Source organism: Urocampus carinirostris, chromosome 1 (genome assembly GCF_059441175.1).
Source record: "Urocampus carinirostris isolate Australia breed hairy pipefish chromosome 1, RoL_Ucar_1.0, whole genome shotgun sequence".
Lineage (NCBI taxonomy): Eukaryota > Metazoa > Chordata > Actinopteri > Syngnathiformes > Syngnathidae > Urocampus > Urocampus carinirostris.
The window spans coordinates 34,289,618-34,309,533 of NC_142349.1; the positions used below are offsets into that span (position 1 = coordinate 34,289,618).

At 41.6% G+C, this 19,916-nt stretch overlaps 1 protein-coding gene across 1 annotated transcript in view; it reads right to left on the reverse strand.

Moving 5' to 3' along the window:
- Window positions 1-1,139: 1,139 nt before the first annotated feature.
- Window positions 1,140-19,916, reverse strand: part of LOC148374426 (zinc finger E-box-binding homeobox 1-like) — a 43,143-nt gene continuing 24,366 nt past the window's right edge. The window contains exons 5-8 of the mRNA XM_088336295.1: window positions 18,952-19,075; window positions 12,675-14,335; window positions 8,596-8,776; window positions 1,140-6,816 (exon numbers count right to left, since the gene is read on the reverse strand). Of these exons, the coding sequence (XP_088192421.1) occupies window positions 6,122-6,816; window positions 8,596-8,776; window positions 12,675-14,335; window positions 18,952-19,075 (2,661 nt within the window). The 3' untranslated portion in view covers window positions 1,140-6,121. The remainder of the gene's footprint in view (window positions 6,817-8,595; window positions 8,777-12,674; window positions 14,336-18,951; window positions 19,076-19,916) is intronic.

Here is a 19,916-nt window from a genome sequence, read left to right on the forward strand (position 1 = left end):
TGTGTCGGGGCTGACTGTTCAGCCTGGCGTTCTTTTCACAGTCTTCAATAACCATAGAGGAAAATAAGGTTTGCAGTGCCTGGCAATCAGTGGTGCAGCCTCGTAGCTCGCCTCTGTACCATTTTTATTTTATATGCAGTCACGTGAAAAGGCGTTGCTGTGCCGTTAAAACAGTTTCCAGTTGCTTCACCTTTTCACAGCGTTCATCTCCAGTAAGATTTTTTTAGTCATCAAGTTTTGTCTGGCAGTGCCTCTTGATATGATATACATTGAAAACAGTCAGTCTTTTGGCGAATTGGGCAGATGCAGTTGTTTTGGATTTAGATGAAAACATACTCCTATTTCCACTTGTCCTGTAAAAACAGTTTGGACCGATCAATCATTATCAAAGCTTAATACGTTTAGAGTATAGCTTGCTTCGTGATAAATGTTACTAGAAACAAAAAGAGGCTGTTTGGGAACTAATTCGTGTGGGAAACCGTGAGCACCACCTTCTGGCCGATTCTATAACCACCGAATTGGATTCTAAACCAAATAAATATAAAGTGATTTACTCTACAATATGTACTTCCATCCATCCATTATCTGCACCGCTTATCCTCAGTAGGGTCGCAGTAGTGCTGGAGCCCATCCCAGCTATCGTAAGGCAGCGGGCAGGGGACATCCTGAGCTGGTTGCCAGCCAATTCGCTCGCTCATTCATACGTATTTGCTTTATTTAAATTTTAGATTTCTGATAGTATGTTAATATTTTGAGGATTTTTAGGGGGTCGCTTGTATTGGAGTATATGCAGTAGGCTGCTCCAAGTTTTCTTTGGTCTTGCTGTTTTTAGTTTGTTATGTTTTTAGTATATCATACCACCTCTGGTTTAAACTGCCCAATCGTTTGATTGGATGAATTTGAAGTGTATTTTTACTCTTGATTTGTGTCACAGCCTGTCATTAGGGTGGAAAGGTGGGTCCTCAAGTCAGACCGAGTGAGAACCACTGCTTTAAGGGGTATTGCTGCAACACCTTTGGTACATCTGGCTATTTGGTAACAAAAAATAGAATGTGTCAAAGGGAGAAAGCTTTAGAGATTTGGGCAAATATGACATGGTTTTGTATTGAGCAAACATTAAAATTGGAGACAACCGCATGTCAGGGATGCAGTCACGTTTATTGTGAAGGGACAAAACAAAACAAAAAAGACAGACGTGATGCAACAATGGCACGACAAAATGGATCAAAGAGAACAAAAAAATTCAAGCAAACAAAAAAACCAAAAGGATTGTAACTTCATGTCATGCGTTTTCAATCAGTAGCTTCATAAAGACGACGTGTAACACTTTCGTTCGGCTTTTCTTCATTTTGTAACACTTTATAGAATACAAGATGATTTTTTTTTAATTTTTTTTTTGCTTTTTATTGTGTTTTTTCCCACTTTTTTTTCTGTAAAACAAACCCCCAAAGTCCTAAAAACACATTTCAGGCTTATCATGTTTGAATTCTTGTTTTTCATACTAAAATATATTATTATCAGTCCATACTAGAGTCATTTACACTAAGATGAATAATGCGTAATAAATAACCAACAAAAAAAGGGAAATACAAATCGTAAGACATAAATATTTTTTGAAAAGTTGTGTAGAGACATTGTAATACTGGCTTTGTTAAAAACACACGCTCAAATACAAGTAGAAAAACAAATAAACAAAAACAATACTGTTTCGGTAAAGTCAAGAGGACACAACAATTAATAAGCGAGTGCCACGTTGGCCAACGTTTGCCGCCCAAAGTGCAGGGAAGTGGGCAGCCATTTACAACCTGAAGTGCACATGAAAAACTGAAGTCCACCAAGATAATTTTTTTTAAATTAAGTAAAAGTTGTAAATGTGAACTTTTATAGCTTTGTAGTGGAAAAGTTGAATTTCTTGTTTATAAAAATTGATTCAATTTCACTTTTTAAAATTGTCGACCAAAAAACGCACTTCACTAACAATGTGGTATGAAATCATTTAAGATGAGAGTATAAAAAGTGGCATTAAATCATATTTTTACTTTCTTTAAAGACGGAAAAACATTGAAGTTAACCTTTACCATGGAATGAGAATTTTGTGAAAAGGAGAAAACATATGGCTAATTAAAAACAATTTCCAAATTGTGCAGATTTCCTTTTTTAATATAATCCTGGGATTTTACCACTTCTAAAATCCCAGTAGATATTTTGATGTTATCTTAAAAATTGTAACAAAATATCTACAGCTTGATGAATTACTGCACACACTTGTAAAATGTCTTTATGTGTGAAGAACTTTACGGATAGGAAAAAAAGATAAAAATCACCATTTGCATGCCCGATTAGGAAAAACTAACCACATTTTGAGCTTACCAACGACTACACCATTTTAAATGGATGAACAGTGTAATTTCCACAAGTTTTTAAAGTCCAATAAAATATGTAAAAATCACAAATTGTTTTTAATAAACAAGAATTTAAAGTAAAAATGGAAAGAGATGTAAACCATTTTATGGCTTTGCGATTCCCGATTAATCATTAAAAATGTTTATACATTAATTTTACACTCAATATACTTCCCCAAAATCTTGTTTACTAGATCATTTTTCTCAATTCAAATATTATTATTCTTTTTATTATTAGTTTTTCCTTGTAAAATAAATGTTTGATCAAATTTAGGTCAAAAGACAAAGTCTCAAAGGATTGCAAAGGCGAAAATTACACATTTTTATTCAGGCAGATCCTATTATCTTTTTTTACTCCATCAAAATACTTAATTGTAAACAACTTTTCCATATAATATCAAAAATAATACCTAAAATGAAGGATTTATGGCAACATTTACTCTTGAGGAACAAGAAAAGATTGTTAGGGAAAATAATGGGTTTCATTTATTCTAGTGGGAAAACGATGTGTTTCAATTGTATATTTTACTGCCTTTACTGGTCGAGGAATAAACTACAATTAAATAATTGCTAAATGATTCAGTGATTTGATAGTGTTTCATACAGCAGCTAGCAAATCATTTTGCTCAATTTAAGTATTATTTTCCTTATTTTACTGTATGTCTAATTTGTTTGTTTTTTAAATGTTAACGTGTATACTTAATCAAAATATTTCATTGCAAAAACATTTGTCTATATGATCAAAAATGATCCCTTTGATCTTTTTTTTTATAAATCTTTTTCTTTTTTTTTTTGCAACCAGATATCACTAAGGAAGATAATTGTATTATTTTTAGTGTAAAAGCAAAAACACTTAGTGGAATTTTACATTTTACTTCTTTTACTGTTTATGAATAAACTCAAACTCGAAAACTGTTTAAATAAAGTAATCTAATGGTGTTTCATGCAGAAGCTAGCAGATAATTTTACTCAATTTAAAGTATTATTGTATTATTTTATCAAAGGTTTCATTTTTTTTCATTCTAAAACAAATACTTGATCAAATTTAGGCAGATGGTATTATATTTTTATTTGATCAAAATACTAAATTGTAAAAACCTTTGTTCTTATACCATCGAAAATAATCCCTAAAAATATCTATATTTTTTTTAAATAGCAAATATTCCCTAAGAGAAAGAAGAAATATTACTGGTAATTGTTCTACTTATTTTAGTATAAAAACGATTACAACTGTTAATGTCTTCGAACGCTACATTTGACTGCTTTTACTGGTCTGGAATAAACAAATTGGAAAGAAAGTAAATAAATGATGCCAGTGATTTGATAGCGTTTCATGCAGCGGCTAGCAAATAATTTTGCTCAATTTGGGTATATTTTTCTTTTACTATATCTCAAATATGTTTTTAATTTTCATCAAAATACTTAACTGTAAACACATTTCTTAATTACTTTTAAAAATAACCCCTCAAAATAATGAGATATTTTGAAAATAGCAAAATTCTTAGATGAATAAGAAAAAAATGACTGAGGAAGATCGTAACTGTAACTCACTTGAATTTCAAATTTTTTTAGTACTTTTACTCGTCAAGAATTATCTAAGATTGGATAATGATTGAAATGATGCAGGCGTTTTGATAGCGTTTCATGCGGTGGCTGTGATAAGCAGGCGGTCAAACGGATGCAAACGTGGCCTTGTGCGCTCGTGAATTACAAAAGCAATCCGGATAATGTAAAAAAAACATTAAGGTATGTAGATTAACGTAAAGTAAATCAAAGTAACTCAAAGTAACAGATGTGAATAAGCTCCATACGAGTTGAGGAGACGACCACAACACCGTTCAATGGCACTTTTAACAGCACGCAGGTCTTTGCATAAGGCATAAAGGGTGTGGGGTGAGGGGGTCCGCCCATTTTGCTCATGTATGGGGGGGAAACACTGTTGTTTTCCTTAAGGCTAACAGTCATAAATCAAAAACAAACGCCCAACGCGGACGTCTCTTAACACTGTAAGGGAGTCGGATTGGTAAACCGTAGTGCAGCGACTTTTGTTCAATGAACTCGAGAAAAATACTGACGACGTCGGGAACGTTGGCAACCCAAACGATAACAGAGTCGAGGTTAGTAACACGAGCAAAGCATCTCTAAACGTTTGTAACACTGATTTTTGCACACACACACAAAAAAAAAGAAAGTTCAGGCACACCCGGGTGTTCGGACACAGTGGTGGACCGTTAAAAGCAGCCAACCGGAGAGTCAGAGCCGGAGCCAAAAGCCGAGTTAGAGTCAGTGCAAACAGACCCTAGAAAATATTCCCTCGCCTGCACGGAAGAAGTGCCCAACTCAACAAGATACTAATAGGAAACCTCTTCAAAAACAGTCACCAACTCACGCTTTTGTTCTTCACTTCAGGCAAAAACAAATAAAATTGTACCGTATTTCCTGTAATATAAAGCGCACGCAAAAAGCCCAAATTCGCCAGAAATTTGAACACGCCCCTTATTATCTTATATGCAGGCAAAATTGGAAATGGGTTACCAATTTTTGTGCAATTATTGATCAGTGGATACATTTTATCACTGACCACAATTGAATAACAACAGCAAAGGGGATCAAAATTGTAATTAGAAAAAGTGTCAAATTGGTTCACTTTTTTAAGCTCAAACTAAGTAAAACATGTTTTGAATACATGCGGCCATGCATTTAATTATATCTGTCAGGACAATCGAATTACTTCAGAAACGGTCTTTCTCTTCATTTAGTTAAGAATGACCGTATTACTTCCCACAATGCCTCTTCATTCAGTTAACAATCTTGTGCACTTTGTAAAGACTTTGCGATGCAATACTGTATTTCAATGGTCCCCGAGCTTTTCTGAACCACAGACCTGTTTAATGTTTGACAATATTCTTGCGGGCCAACCCAATGCTAACCAAAAATTTGGTACTGTGACTACAACTGGTGTGATGATTATGCCTTTTTATGTATCGTCTGTATCTCTTGTGTTCCCTAGTGCAGAAACCAAACGTAGGTCGCGGATCCATTCAGTGGGTTGCAAGCTTTGGCAAAAATAATGCTAAGAAATAATAACTAAGGGTCAATTAAGCTTCTCAAAACTAGCTGGTGATTGTTGACAATAAATGCGAGTTGATATGTTTGTTCTTTTAAAAAAATAAATAAGTTTAAGAAGTGGCTTTTCTTCTTGATTAGGGTTGCGGCTTGTAATTCAGGTAGTAGGGTGGGTCCTGAAGTCCGACCAGTTGAGAACCACTGGTCTAGTGGATACATTTGATCTCCATTTAATCCAATGTTATGCAATTGTGATCAGTGATAAATTCTGACTGATCAATGATGCAAAAACATGATCCTTTTGAAAATATTTTTTGGCAACCCTAGCCCTTACTTTAGTTTTAATTCCATGCGCCTTATGGTCTGGTGCGCCTTATAAATATAAAAAAATATATATCACAAAAGACTACTTTTTAGGGGTGCGCCTTACAGTGTAAGAAATACGGTACTTCGGTGCCTTTTCTGTGCCCAAGAACTAAGTTGGCGTAATTGAAGAGCTTCATTTAGATAAAAATAGTGCTTTGTTGCAAAAATGTATGTGGCATCTGGCGAGATTTCACAGCTGTCAATTTGGGGCAGAGTGTCCATATTCTACAGGCAGGTCCGTTACCAGAAAGGTCTCGATCTGGATCAAGATCTAGGACCGGGTCGGCTTATTTTGTGTCCGTCACAGCTTGGTCATCGGAGGATTCCTCGCTGTCCGACCAGTCCCTGATGCGTTTGTACGCGCAGTCGGCCATTTGCTCCAGGCGGACGTCGGCCGCCTCCGTTTGGTCCGCCTTCTCCTCAGTGACGGGCTCCTGCGTCTGGTCGTGTTTCAGCTCCACCTCCACCACCTGGCAAGCAAACTCGTCCACGTCCAAGTTTTTCTCCTTCTCTTCATTTTCTGCTCCTCCCTCAATCTTGTCAGCCTCTTCACTTGCACTCTTCTGCACATCCCCCACCTTTTCCTCTCCCTCTTCCTCTTCCTCGAAGTCACCCTCGTAGATTTCGCACTCACCGTCGTCCACCTGCACAACTCGGATGTCATCCACACACATGGCCTCGTCGTCATCGTCTTCGTCGTCCTCGCTCTCGCCGCCCTCTGAGTCTAACGCAGCATCCGGGCTGCCTGCTTCCACAGCGGCGGAGGTGTCACCAGCATCCGGGCCATAATCTGAGCCGTCTGGCTTACAGTAGGAGTAGCGGTGGTTCATGTGCTGCGAATAGGAACCAGAGTGCGAAAAGCGCTTCCCGCACTTGTTGCACTGGTAGGGTTTTTCGCCAGAATGGAGGCGGGAGTGCTCAATCAGGTGGTGCTTGTGCTTGAAGGCCTTCTTGCACACTGGGCACTCGTGAGGACGCTTTCCTGCAAAGAGTTGAAGAGCCCATCGTTAAATCAAAGACATCAGTTTCCTGGTCTGTAGGTCCAAGGACCCTATTGGCCTTTTTTTTTTTCGAATGAAGGTACAGACGCTCCCCTACTTACGACCATTTAACTTACGAAAAACGGTAGATACGAACATTTTTTTCGGGATGTCGAAAAATATCCAGACATTGCTGTAAGTTAGATTTTGTATTGTGCACCTTTTTCCCAGTACAGGACATTACTGTAGTGCTTCATTCCGCCGCAACTGCCGTGTGGCTCTGCAAGTGGTCACGCAGCATCCACCCTGAAGAAGAAATCCACTTCCTCTTCCGAGTTCGTGGGTAAACATTCTATACTGTATCTCCAGCGCGCTAAGAACTTTGACATTTTTATTGTTTAATATCTCCTGCATTCATTAAATATGGTTGGTGTAAAGTGTAAAGAGGCGAGGCGTTTCTATTGAAATGGAAGTGGAAAGCTTGATGCGTTTGAGAAAATTGAAATGCTTTTTTTCGCCCACTTTCTACCATGAAGGAGGAAGTGACCTAACTCTTGAAGCCCATCTTCCACAGGTAAGTTAAACATTACTTTATTTATCTTTAAGAACATATTATTTTAAGAAATGTTTATTTTTTTAGTACACAACAATACAGGTTACTTCTACAAACATACTCATATAAACCGTAAACACACATTCCATACAAAATATATATCTCGTTCATAATTAGGGCAGCGTCTGTACTTTATATGAGCACCTACAACATACGGTCTTGGTGTACGAGTTATATTCGCAACAAATATGTTGCTCGCCATTACAAAGGAAAATCCAGTTAGCGAGCACTCTCAGAGGCTACCTATAGACCCCTCAGGATTGCTCACCGCTTCTGACTGCTCATTGCCATCTACTAAAAAGTAAGAAAAAAAGAACAATTGCGCTGTAAAAAAGTTGCGTGTTATTCATTTTAAATTAAGACCAAAAACATATAGCGTGGCTCTCTCGAGTTATGTCCCAGTACAATGCGGAGATGACAATTCATGTCTCGATTACTGTAACGTACTAGCCTCCAGTCTCCCAAAGCCCAAAATCAAGCGGCTGCAGCTGGTAGAAAATGCTGCACCGAGGCTTTTTAACTAAGACAAGAAAGTTTGATCACATTACCCCGATTTTAGCTAACCTGCATTGGCTCCCTGTTAGCTTAAGATGTGATCTTAAAGTTCTGTTGGTAGTATACAAAATCATGCATGGACTTGCTCCCTCATATCTTTCAGATTTAATTTCCCCCCATGTTCAAGATGACATGCCAATGTACTCACTCTTTTTATGTGTTTCGCGACGTTTGCGCGTTATCAGCGTTGTCTGGATAATAATGGTCTTCACTTTGAAGATTTGCGAACATGATTCTTCAATTACATTTGTCTCATGTATTCATGTATTCGATGCTATTTCGCTTCACTCTATGTTTATAAATAAAGATTTTCTCGTCATTCTAAGAGTGAGTACATTTTTTGAGACACCCTGTGTATATATATATATATATATATATATTTTTTTTTTGTTTGTTTGTTTTTTGTTTTTGTTTTGTTTTTTTTTTGTTTTGTTTTTGTTGTTGTTGTTGCTTTTACGGGTCTTTGGGTCGACCCCTGGACTAATCATTTTAAAAAATTCTTTAGATGCAGCACCAGAAAAGAAAAATGAATAAAGTTGTATTCTGCTGAGAAATTACTTCACCAGAAGTATTTTATGGAAAAAAGGTTGAAAAACACAGCACTAGGCCAAACCTGTGTGTTCGTATTTGTGTCTGAGTAAGGAGCTCCCCTTCTGGAAGACCTTGTTGCACAGGTCGCAGGCGTAGACGCCGTTCTCCAAACGCAACCTTTTGGCTGGCAAAGAGTCTTTCGGTTCGTCGGGCACCGCATCAGCAATCAGTTCCGGCGCCGCATCGGCGATGGGTTCCGGCGTCTGCGCGGAAAGACATATAAATAAATGTTAAAAGAATCTTATATATGGAGCTGCGGAAAAAATGTTATGACTTGGTTACTCGGGGTTGCCCCAATCGTGAGCGTCGAACCATTCCGGGGCGCGAGGTAGTAATTTTTTCTTTTTGGGACCACGGGAGCTGTCCCTTAAAGGGGGGGCTCTGTCATGGTCGCCTTGGCGACCGGTCTGCCCCGCCCCCTGGGCACCAGCTGAAGCAGTTCAACTAATCGCGTGTCTGCCATTTAAGGCTGGATTGTGGGCTTTGCGGGGGCTGGCTCATTATTATATACACATTGTCCGTTCTGTTATGCCTTGTCCTGTTTTGTTGAGTTGGAAGAAGCCTGTGTTTGCACGTTTTGTTAAAACCTGTTTGTTCTGTCTTGTCCCTGAGTTATGGACAACTTTTATTTTGGTAAATAAAAGTTTTGGATCGTCACGCAATTGAGTTCTCCCTTCCTGCCTCCTGCCTCCGTTCTGGTCCGGTCACCCCTTCCACTCCGTGACAGAATGAGCCAGCCAACATTTGAACTCAGCGAACGATCCCTGCGCGATTTGGGGAGAGCTGGAGGACGCCGTTTGGCAAGCACCCATTGAGGTATCCTTCCCTCCCCGTTCGAACCACGGCCCCGCCCGTCGTGGCCTATGCTGTGCCTTGAATGGAGTCCCGGGAGGATTTGACGCCTGCTATTCCGACTCCCCGTCCTGCCAGTCCGACTCCCCGTCCTGCCAGTCCGACTCCGACTCCGCCGCCTGCCAGTCTGACTCCGACTCCGCGGCCTGCCACTCCGACTCCGCGGCCTGCCACTCCGACCCCGACTCCGCGGCCGGCCAGTCCGACTCCGACTCCGCCGCCTGCCAGTCCGACTCCGACTCCGCCGCCTGCCAGTCCGACTCCGCCGCCTGCCAGTCCGACTCCGCCGCCTGCCAGTCCGACTCCGCCGCCTGCCAGTCCGACTCCGACTCCGCCGCCTGCCAGTCTGACTCCGACTCCGCGGCCTGCCACTCCGACTCCACGGCCTGTCACTCCGACCCCGACTCTGCTGCCTGCCAGTCCGACTCCGCCTGTCCTGTTTTCGCCTGTCCTGTTCGACTCTCCGGCCTGCCTGTCCTGTTCGACTCTCCGGCCTGCCTGTCCTGTTCGACTCTCCGGCCTGCCTGTCCTGTTCGACTCTCCGGCCTGCCTGTCCTGTTCGACTCTCCGGCCTGCCTGTCCTGTTCGACTCTCCGGCCTGCCTGTCCTGTTCGACTCTCCGGCCTGCCTGTCCTGTTCGACTCTCCGGCCTGCCTGTCCTGTTCGACTCTCCGGCCTGCCTGCCCGTTCGACTCTCCGGCCTGCCTGCCCGTTCGACTCTCCGGCCTGCCTGCCCGTTCGACTCTCCGGCCTGCCTGCCTGTTCGACTCTCCGGCCTGCCTGCAGACTGCCTGTACTGATTTTGTCCAGTCTTGCCTGTTCTGATTCCGCCTGTCCTGTCTTGCCTATTCTGATTCCGCCTGTCCTGTCTTGCCTGTTCTGATTCCGCCTGTCCTGTCTTGCCTGTTCTGATTCCGCCTGTCCTGTCTTGCCTGTTCTGATTCCGCCTGTCCTGTCTTGCCTGTTCTGATTCCGCCTGTCCTGTCTTGCCTGTTCTGATACCGCCTGTCCTGTCTTGCCTGTTCTGATTCCGCCTGTCCTGTCTTGCCTGTTCTGATTCCATCTGTCCTGTCTTGCCTGCTCTGATTCCGCCTGTCCTGTCTGAATCGCCTGTTCTGAATCTGCCTGTCCTGTCTGAATCGCCTGTTCTGAATCTGCCTGTCCTGTCTGAATCGCCTGTTCTGAATCTGCCTGTCCTGAGTCCGACTCTTCTGAATCTGCCTGTCCTGAGTCCGACTCTTCTGAATCTGCCTGTCCTGAGTCCGACTCTTCTGAATCTGCCTGTCCTGAGTCCGACTCTTCTGAATCTGCCTGTCCTGAGTCCGACTCTTCTGAATCTGCCTGTCCTGAGTCCGACTCCCCTGATTCTGCCTGTCCGACTCCCTTGTTTACCTGTCCTGTTCTCGCCGGTTCTGCCTGTCTGTTTTCGCCTGTCCAGTTTGCCCGCCGGACCCCCCCTGCCGAGCGCCGATTCCGATCCGCCCGACGCAGATGGCGCCTGCCTCTCCCCGTTCCTGCGTGTTCAGAGGAGGGAGCGGGGTTGCCCCAATCGTGAGCGTCGAACCATTCCGGGGCGCGAGGTAGTAATTTTTTCTTTTTGGGACCACGGGAGCTGTCCCTTAAAGGGGGGGCTCTGTCATGGTCGCCTTGGCGACCGGTCTGCCCCGCCCCCTGGGCACCAGCTGAAGCAGTTCAACTAATCGCGTGTCTGCCATTTAAGGCTGGATTGTGGGCTTTGCGGGGACTGGCTCATTATTATATACATATTGTCCGTTCTGTTATGCCTTGTCCTGTTTTGTTGAGTTGGAAGAAGCCTGCGTTTGCACGTTTTGTTAAAACCTGTTTGTTCTGTCTTGTCCCTGAGTTATGGACAACTTTTATTTTGGTAAATAAAAGGTGTGGATCGTCACGCAATTGAGTTCTCCCTTCCTGCCTCCTGCCTCCGTTCTGGTCCGGTCACCCCTTCCACTCCGTGACAGATGTCTATCTCAATTTGGTTCTTTAGGTGGTGATGATTTGGTTTGACGTGCTTCTCAAGTCGACGCAAACTACTTTTTAATGTTTAAAATAGTGAGTTTTTTAATGACAGGGTAATGACTTGTTTTTGACGGATCTTATGAGTAGTCTCTACTGACCATTTTCCAGAAGCACACAGCATACAGAAAAATATATACTTGCTCCAAAAGATGTGTTATATAGTGTACTACAAATAAATATTTAGGGATGATTAAGATCACATTTGTTTATTAAGTACCCAAATCTTGAATATTAATCATTAACAATGTCACAATTTAATACTAATATTATCGACAATTACCTCTGCAAAACATAAAAATATTGGAATGCCTCTTGACACTTGAATAGGGAATTTGCACATTTCTTAGGTTGAGTCCTTAGTTTAAGTTTCCACACATTAACCATTAAATACATAAAATACATGAACATCGTATCTGCTTCTACTTACTGACTACAAATTTGGCTAACTTGAAATGAAATGATCTGCATTTATATAGCGCTTTTCAAGTCAATAAAGACTTCCCAGAGCGCTTTACAATGTGCTTCACAGTTCCCAATAGCGGCTGGTCAGCCATGTAAGGCGCAAACCTGCTTATTGGGGGCATTAGGGGTTCAGTGTCGTGCCCAAGGACACGTCGACATATAACACGGAGGAGCCGGGATTCGAGCTGCGATCTCTTGATCCCAAGACGAGCGCTCTACGTCCTGAGCTACTGCAGCAAAGTGTGCAGAAACATCCCTTTATCGTTATCACACGCGAGGTTACAGTGGTTCGGTAGGTGGAACTTTAAGGCTTCAATCCTTTTAAGTGTAATTAGATCTTGCACAAGTGAATCATGGGCCCTGAAGTAACTGAAGCCATACGTTGTGATCATCTAAAAAAATGCTGTTTTTATGTCACTAGTTATAAAAGTCTTATGTTAGAATGGTAAAAACTCTGAACACACGGTCTCTTGAAGGCAAGCGTCCAAAATACAAGTGTTTTAAATATACCATATAAAACCAAGGGATTGCTCTGATATGGGGATTATATTTTATGACGCTTTAATAAAACAGTCCTATAGTTCTACACAAAAGGTTTGTGTATTTTGAGCTAAGCTAGCCCTTTGAGACTCCATGTGATTAAGGGCTATACAAATAAACATGACAATGATAGATAAATTAATAGACATTTTCCAGCATGCACAGGGTTCTTTGCTCGAACAAATGTTGTTGCTGAAAAGACATTCATACCTTGTGACCATTGAGCACAACTGTCTTGGCTGTGCCTGTGTTGGTGTTGGCGTATGTATAGGTGAGCTGTGGGATGAGGATGGTCCGCTTGGCCGAGCCCTCGAGGGTGCCGAGACAGCCCACTGTGCCCTGCCCTGCAAAGGCCACCAGGGTGGGCAGCTGTGGGGAGGCCACAATATTGACAGCGTTTTTGCGCTTCTGAGGCGTGACCATGTAAACAGTGCGCCCGCCTACTTGGTCCTTCCTCAGACAGGTCAGGTTAAATGGCTGCGGTGCTTTTTTGGCAGGTGGCAAATCTTCTAAGGGGGTGACTGAAGGGGGTGTGGAAAGGAGCTTTGGAAGAGACAGGTCCAAGGGTTCTGCCTGGGATTCCGGTGATTTGGGTTCCTCTGGCTCACTTTTCACTATGACCAAGTCACTGGTGTTTAGTGATGGGGAATCAGATCGGGATTGACACGCAAGTGGTTTGAGTTCCTCCAAAGCAGACTTTTTTGATTGTACCTGTTCGGATAACGTTTTTTTCTGGTTTGTATTCGTCCCAGAGTTCTTCTTAGCGAACCAAGTACGCAACACACCTACAGGAATTCGCATAGAGTCTGAGAGCTTTTGCAGCTCCGCATGGTCGGGGTTGGCGTTGGAGGCAAAATGAGTCTTGAGGAGGGAAAGGAGATCGTCCCCAGCCGGCTCCTGCTTCAGCGTCACCCCGGCGTCACTGAGTAAAGCGGCAAAAGAGGGGTCCAAGGCTGCCGAGTCCACTGCCTCACCATTGGCAGTCTTGTGGTGTTGAAGCAAGTGCAGGGCCTCAAGGTGGTCAGGACACTCGTCACAGAGAGAACAAGTGCCAGAGTCAGTGTCGGGTAAAAGCTCCTCAGCTGCTTCCTCCTTGATGGTCATTTTCTGGTCTGTTTTTTTTTCTGTGATCAGCAGTGACTCTTCTGGTTCATCCTTGACCAAGCTTAGGTCCACCTTGGGAACAGGTGTCTTGTCCGTCTTGGTTGGGATGGGTGCGGACGGGACAATGTTGTTTTTGACAAAAAGCGGCACGGCTTGGGGAGAGGTGGCAGTAGTGGCCGCGGTGGCGGGCGCGTGGCCAATGCTGTAGTTGATGATAATCTTAGTGGTGCCGTCTGTGTCTACAAAAGCAGGTAGGCTGATGATCTGCTGCTGAGGTTGTTGCACAACGATCCCAGTCTTGCCTGGTGCTGCCGCCCCATTGGCGGTCCCCAGAACTTGCCGCAAAATGTTCCCATCTAGAGCCACCTTGAGGACGTTCTGCAGCTCACCCATGTTCAGGTTGATGGGTGGAACCAAACCCACAGTAGGGAGCACCATAGCCACGCCCTGAGAAAGAGTTTGGGCCTGAGGCGACGCCCCATTGGCCGCCGGTGTCGCCACAATGGGCTTGCCCGACTGCTCGCTCGCCTCAGATTTGATTTGTGTGACAGGGAGCTGCTCCTGGAGGGGTTTGCTTTCGACACGGGCGGCAACGACAGCGACCCGCGGGAGGTCAGCGGCAGCTGGAGGCGACTTGACGGGCTTGCTGGGCAACCCGTTGGGAGTGCTGGCTGCGCTCGCGCACTTCTTACTGCTGATATGCGAGCTATATGAGCCTGAGTGGGAAAATCGCTTCTTGCAGTTGGAGCACTCGTATGGTTTCTCACCTGAAAATCAGATATATACGTAGTGTTAAAATAGAACAACTTGAACATTTACAGGTCAGAGACCCTTTTAATTATTCGTAGCATCCCAAGTTACATGAGTCAGAAGATGCGTCTCAATTCATTCATCCTGTCAACAAATCCACCATATACATATTGTGTACACCTTTTTCATGGCCAAATCCAAGTACTTTTTAAAGCATTTGAAAGCCAATTTTCTAATTTCTACAGTACCATTAAAAGTATCAGTTGTATCATGAATTTTAAAGCTCCACAAATATATCTGAGATGTATTAAGCCTATGCAGTTTTTTAATCATGTCTGCGCCTTTATCAGGAAATAAGATTTTTAGATTTTGAGTAAATCACGACTATCTTAGGGGATCAGAACAATAGGTGTGTCAGTATTTTTGAGACAAATCTCCCCTCATACAGGTGTTGGGTAAAAATGACAGTTATATGTAGCCTACATTGTCAGTTGCAGGAAGTTCTCTCCATTACAATTTACCACTGGGAAAAGCGCTACCATATTTTTTTTGCATTGGCCCATAATAAATCTCCATATTTGATACCTATGTGTGTGTGTGTTTGTGTGCGTGTGTGAGTGTGAAGCCTATAACCACTAGAGTCATAGGGGCACCATTTCCTGTGGAGTGTGACAAGAAACATGCCTTAAATTTCAAGCATTTACAAGCACTTCCAACCAAAATTTAAGCACTTTTCAAACCTTGAAAACACAACATTGAAATTCAAACATTTCCAGTACCAGTATGAACCCGGTATTATTGACTTTGAGGTATTTCTTAGATGTAGGGTACTTGAAATACAGTACATTGTTTCAAAAGAAAATATGACTATTTGGTCTTTTGTTTTAATAAGAGAGTTTTCAGTTAAAAAAATGGGGTAAAAAGTACAGCACAATAACGCTTGTTGACCCCTCAAAAACATTGCTCCTCAAACATCAATTTTGTGCGCCTTGTGTCTCTTCTGCTTATCCAACCTTATATTTTGGGAGAACTTTTTGTATTCCAGGTTAAAATAAAAACGTTCAGTTTTAAGCAGCTCTAAGGAAGAAATACCTGAAATCAGAATAGACTCAATTTAGTTGTTTTTCGTGATGGCATACATTCAATTACACCAACAGTCACTCGAGTTACTTCCTACCTTTTTCTATTTCTATATGCCAGAATCAACACTGCTCAACATTTTCGTGTCTTGGGAGATCATTTTACTAAATCTACTATATTTCTTGATTATCTGTTCTGGGCTGACCATTTTCTCTACAGTTCTTTATAGTTTTAACCACATTCTTTCAACTCAATACAAAAACACAGCAACTAAAAATCCAACAAAGAAAGACATCAAAGTAGGAAAAAATGATTAGTAAAACTTAAAGATACTTAAAATGAGCAATATTCTGGGCCAACAGAACAAAAGTTAAGTGAAAAAAACTATCGTTGTTCTTACTTAAAATATCTTTTTCAATGTTTATATTTGAGTTTTTGCATGCAAAACAATTTTGATTTTGAGCAATTCAGCATTATAGTGGTGGGTCTTAGGATAATATCAACTCACTTCATGATTTTTCTGGCAATTTTAAACTCCAATTAAAAATTACTTTATCATTCACCACTGATAATAATTAAAGTTGATGAAACAAACCCCTTAACGTTTCAACGGCCCGCCGGACTGTTAATTAACAAATAATTGTGTCGCTTGGTTTTATATATAAGTTAAACATTAGAAGAATCGACCTTCCTTGTCTTGCACCCACCTTAAATACATTGATGGTGTGACAAAAAATAATAATATTAATGTTATTGTTATAAATATTACTATAAAAGATCTATTAGCTAGCACCGGCAGAAGCAATCTTAGTCGGTATTGTCAGCATCTCCCGAGGTCTTACCCTAATTACACTTACTAAAACATTCAGTATTCAGTTAGAGCCAAATTAGATTACCACGATAATTGACATAATGTGAGATGGGCACTTCAAACACGGACATTCCTTATGATAGCCTCAGTCCAGTCAGTTATTTTAATGGCTTGCAGCTACAGGCTCCTATGGTGCTTTTAAAAAGGCCTGTTTCTAGGGCTATCGCCACTATGACATATTGGTCTAATCGCGAATATTTTTCACATTTGCGATTACTGTCTTTTTTCTGCTACACCCCCTCTGGGACAACCCTTGATTGAAAAGATTGAAAAAGAGTCAACACGTAGTGACGCACATGCGGAAGTAAACAACACCGGCTCTCTGTGTGTAGTCATTGTAGCAGGTCGATTTTTAGTTTCAAAACCGCCCACCACTTCATTATTTTGGAAACATTTAGGGTTTACACAAGCCCCAAAATATCAAAGAAGCATTTTTCAAAGTTTGTCTCCAGAAGGGGGCAGCGAAAGGAGCTAACACAACTATTCTGCAGCATCTGAAGTCCAGGCACAATTCGCCGAACTGGTCCGCTAATGAAAAAGGGCAAACAATCCAGGGTAGCTTATCAATTGGATATGCAGTGGAACCTCGGTTCTCGACCATAATCCGTTCCAGAATCCTGTTCGAAAACCGATTTGGTCGATCACAGAAAATTGTTTTTCCCATTAAAAGTAATGTAAAATTGTTTTAATTCGTTCCAAAACCCTGAATGTTTCCGTAGGAAAGATTACGCTAACATGAACGTGTAAAAATTAAAAAATCAGGTCGTTTACACGTCATTAGGCACCCGGGTCTCCACAACAAGTGGCTAGCGCTTCATTGGAAAGGGAGCTCCGTTCCAACACCCTGAATGTTTTACGTAAACAAAGCTAACCCAGGCTAATCGTACGTTCGCGTTAGCGTAATCTTCCGTACGAAAGATTACGCTGACATGAACGTGTAAAAATAAAAAAAGGATTATGAATAGGATTTCTTACCTTTGTGGTGGACGGTGGGGAGAGAAATATCATCAAAAGTTTTTCAACCTCTTCCAAAACTTGCGTCAGTTGCTTGCTTATAGCGCTAACTTCCTTAGCCGCATCACTCGATTTCACAGCCTCCTTATTCTTTACTATCGTACTGATAGTAGATTTAGCCATGCTGTATTTACTAGCAAGATCGGAAATTCGTACACCTCTTTCTTATTTAGCCATTATGTCTTTCTTAAAGGCAATAGTTGGACGAACAACTTGTTTTTTTTTTCACCTGTCCTGCTTGCACCGACCTTCTTCGGAGGTATAATTAGGGGCTAAAACACCCGTACGCCGCTCAGCATCGCACCCTAGTGTGGCAGCGTTCGAACTCCGATTTTTTGACCGAACGGCAAAGCTAGAATTTCTCGAAATTTTTGGTCGAACACCGATTTGTCCGAGGCGTTCGAAAACCGAGGTTCCACTGTACGTGAAATTTACACTAGGGTTACGACATACAAAAAAGACAGTGTAAAATGGCGCACGCTAACAGTTTTACACAGTACATTGCTACTTAAAGGCTGATGTCATGTTAACAGAGCTTAAGCTCTGCAATTGTTTTTTTTAACAGTTTGTAAGAGAAACTGTATTTCTACTTAGAGACTTTTTTACTGATCATGGACTTGACTACTGTGTACCAGACTTTGTTTTTAAAGCCTAAGAAGCATTTACTTTACTTGTGTTGAAGTCTTATAACTTGAAGCGAAGCAAATTAGACTATTTTCATCCTTATATGTGAACCTCAATTTTGCATTTTGTTGAAACACTTAATTACTGAAAAAATTAGTCAAAGACCTTAGGAACCGTTACCCAATGAGCATTGTTCCTCAAAAGGAAATCCTGCACTGTTGCATTTGTTTTAATAAAAGGAACAGGATTTTACGTACATAATGATTTATTTATTATTTCTTGACCAATACCATACCTTTCTTTTTTAAGGCGTACAATATATGTTATTTTAAGCTAATTTTGGGGGACAACATATTAGTCAATCTTTAGTATTTGTGCGGTAATTAATTGTCTCGAGAATTTCCTAATCTTGACATCCCTTCCTGTTTCCTCTTGAAAAGCAAAATAAAAATGTTTTCCCCAAAATCTTGACACCCTTACACACAACAGTTGGACATGTTGTATTTGTAAATTGTGACTCTAATAACGCGGCAGTAGCTCAGGAGGTAAAGCGATAGTTTTAGGATTAAGGGATCCCAGTTCGAATCCCGGCTTGTCCGTGTTACATGTCGAAGTGTCCTTGGGTCAGACATTGAACCCCCAATTAGCAGGTCAGCGCCTTACATGGCTGCACAGATCACGGCCGCTATTGGGAAATGTGAAGCACACTGTAAAGCGCTTTGGGAAGTCATTGACTTGAAAAGCGCTATATAAATGCAGATCATTTCATTTCATTTCAAATCAACACACAAGTCTTCTCTAGCTCCATTTAAACTCCTACTGCCATTGCCGCTGTATTGGGTCCATAATGCGCACATATTGTGACGATCCGTGTATGACGTAACTGAAAAGGGGTCTATACCTACCACCTGTGCTAAATCAATTACTCTTTCTGGAAAGCCTGAGTCAGAATAGTAAGACCTGATGGTGAAGCATCTAATGACTCCTGCGCAATTTTTCACATTTGACCACACCTTGCCCATAAGGCCTGTTTTTGCCACTTACCGCTATGTATGCGCAGGTGCTCCTTCAGATGATGTTTGTACTTGAAGGCCTTGAAGCACTCTGTGCATTTGAATTTGCGGGTTCCTCCGCCGCTTCCACCACCACCGGATGTCTGCACATGACGCTGAGGTGGGAAGCAAAACAAATTTACTCAGACGATCAAAATAAAAAGAAATCAGCTAAAAGAAGCAAAAATAACAGCCATAATATCACGATTAAAATGCAAGGCAAGTTGAAGTACATTTCACAAAAGGGGTGCGGCTAACCTGAGTCGGACTGGTCCACTCAGATAAAAGGGGGTCCAAAAAAGGTAAGGTGTGGAATGATTACCAGAAGTCAGGTAGCCACTATAGATGTTGATTATCAAATAAATGATCCGGTAAATGATCTTACTAGGATTTCAATGTTCTGTCAAGAGTATTTTGCATATGAAGGCGGAGCAGAGGTGTTTTGGTCTCACCTGCAGATTTGTTCAGTTAATCATTCATCATGTTTCGGTCCTTGTACTTCCTCTGGTTTGTTTGACTTTTTAACAGTTGATAATGGGAATAACCGGAGCTTAAAAACTCTGCCTGGTCTGGTATATTTGGCTATAGTATACGTTTCACTCTGACATTCATTAAAAAAATGTTTTTCAAATATATGAAAGCTCTATAAACATTGTTGTGTGATTCATCATCCAGAAAAAAATCCATTTAACTAGTAGTATCGGTTTTTAATAAGTGTGTTTTGCGATCACATTGAATCTGGAATAGATTTTAAATATTTGAAAAGAAAATGCTTTGGAAGTAATACTCCAAAACTAACAGCAAGGTTTCCCACAAGGGTTAGAAAAGTACAGTTTTTACTTTAGTCACTTGTGGCTATTTTTATACTAAGAATTTCTTGAAAGCACAATCCTTGAAGCTAGTTTAACTTAGCCTTAAGAGCTTTCATAGGTATGGTAATGATGAGGAGACCCATAA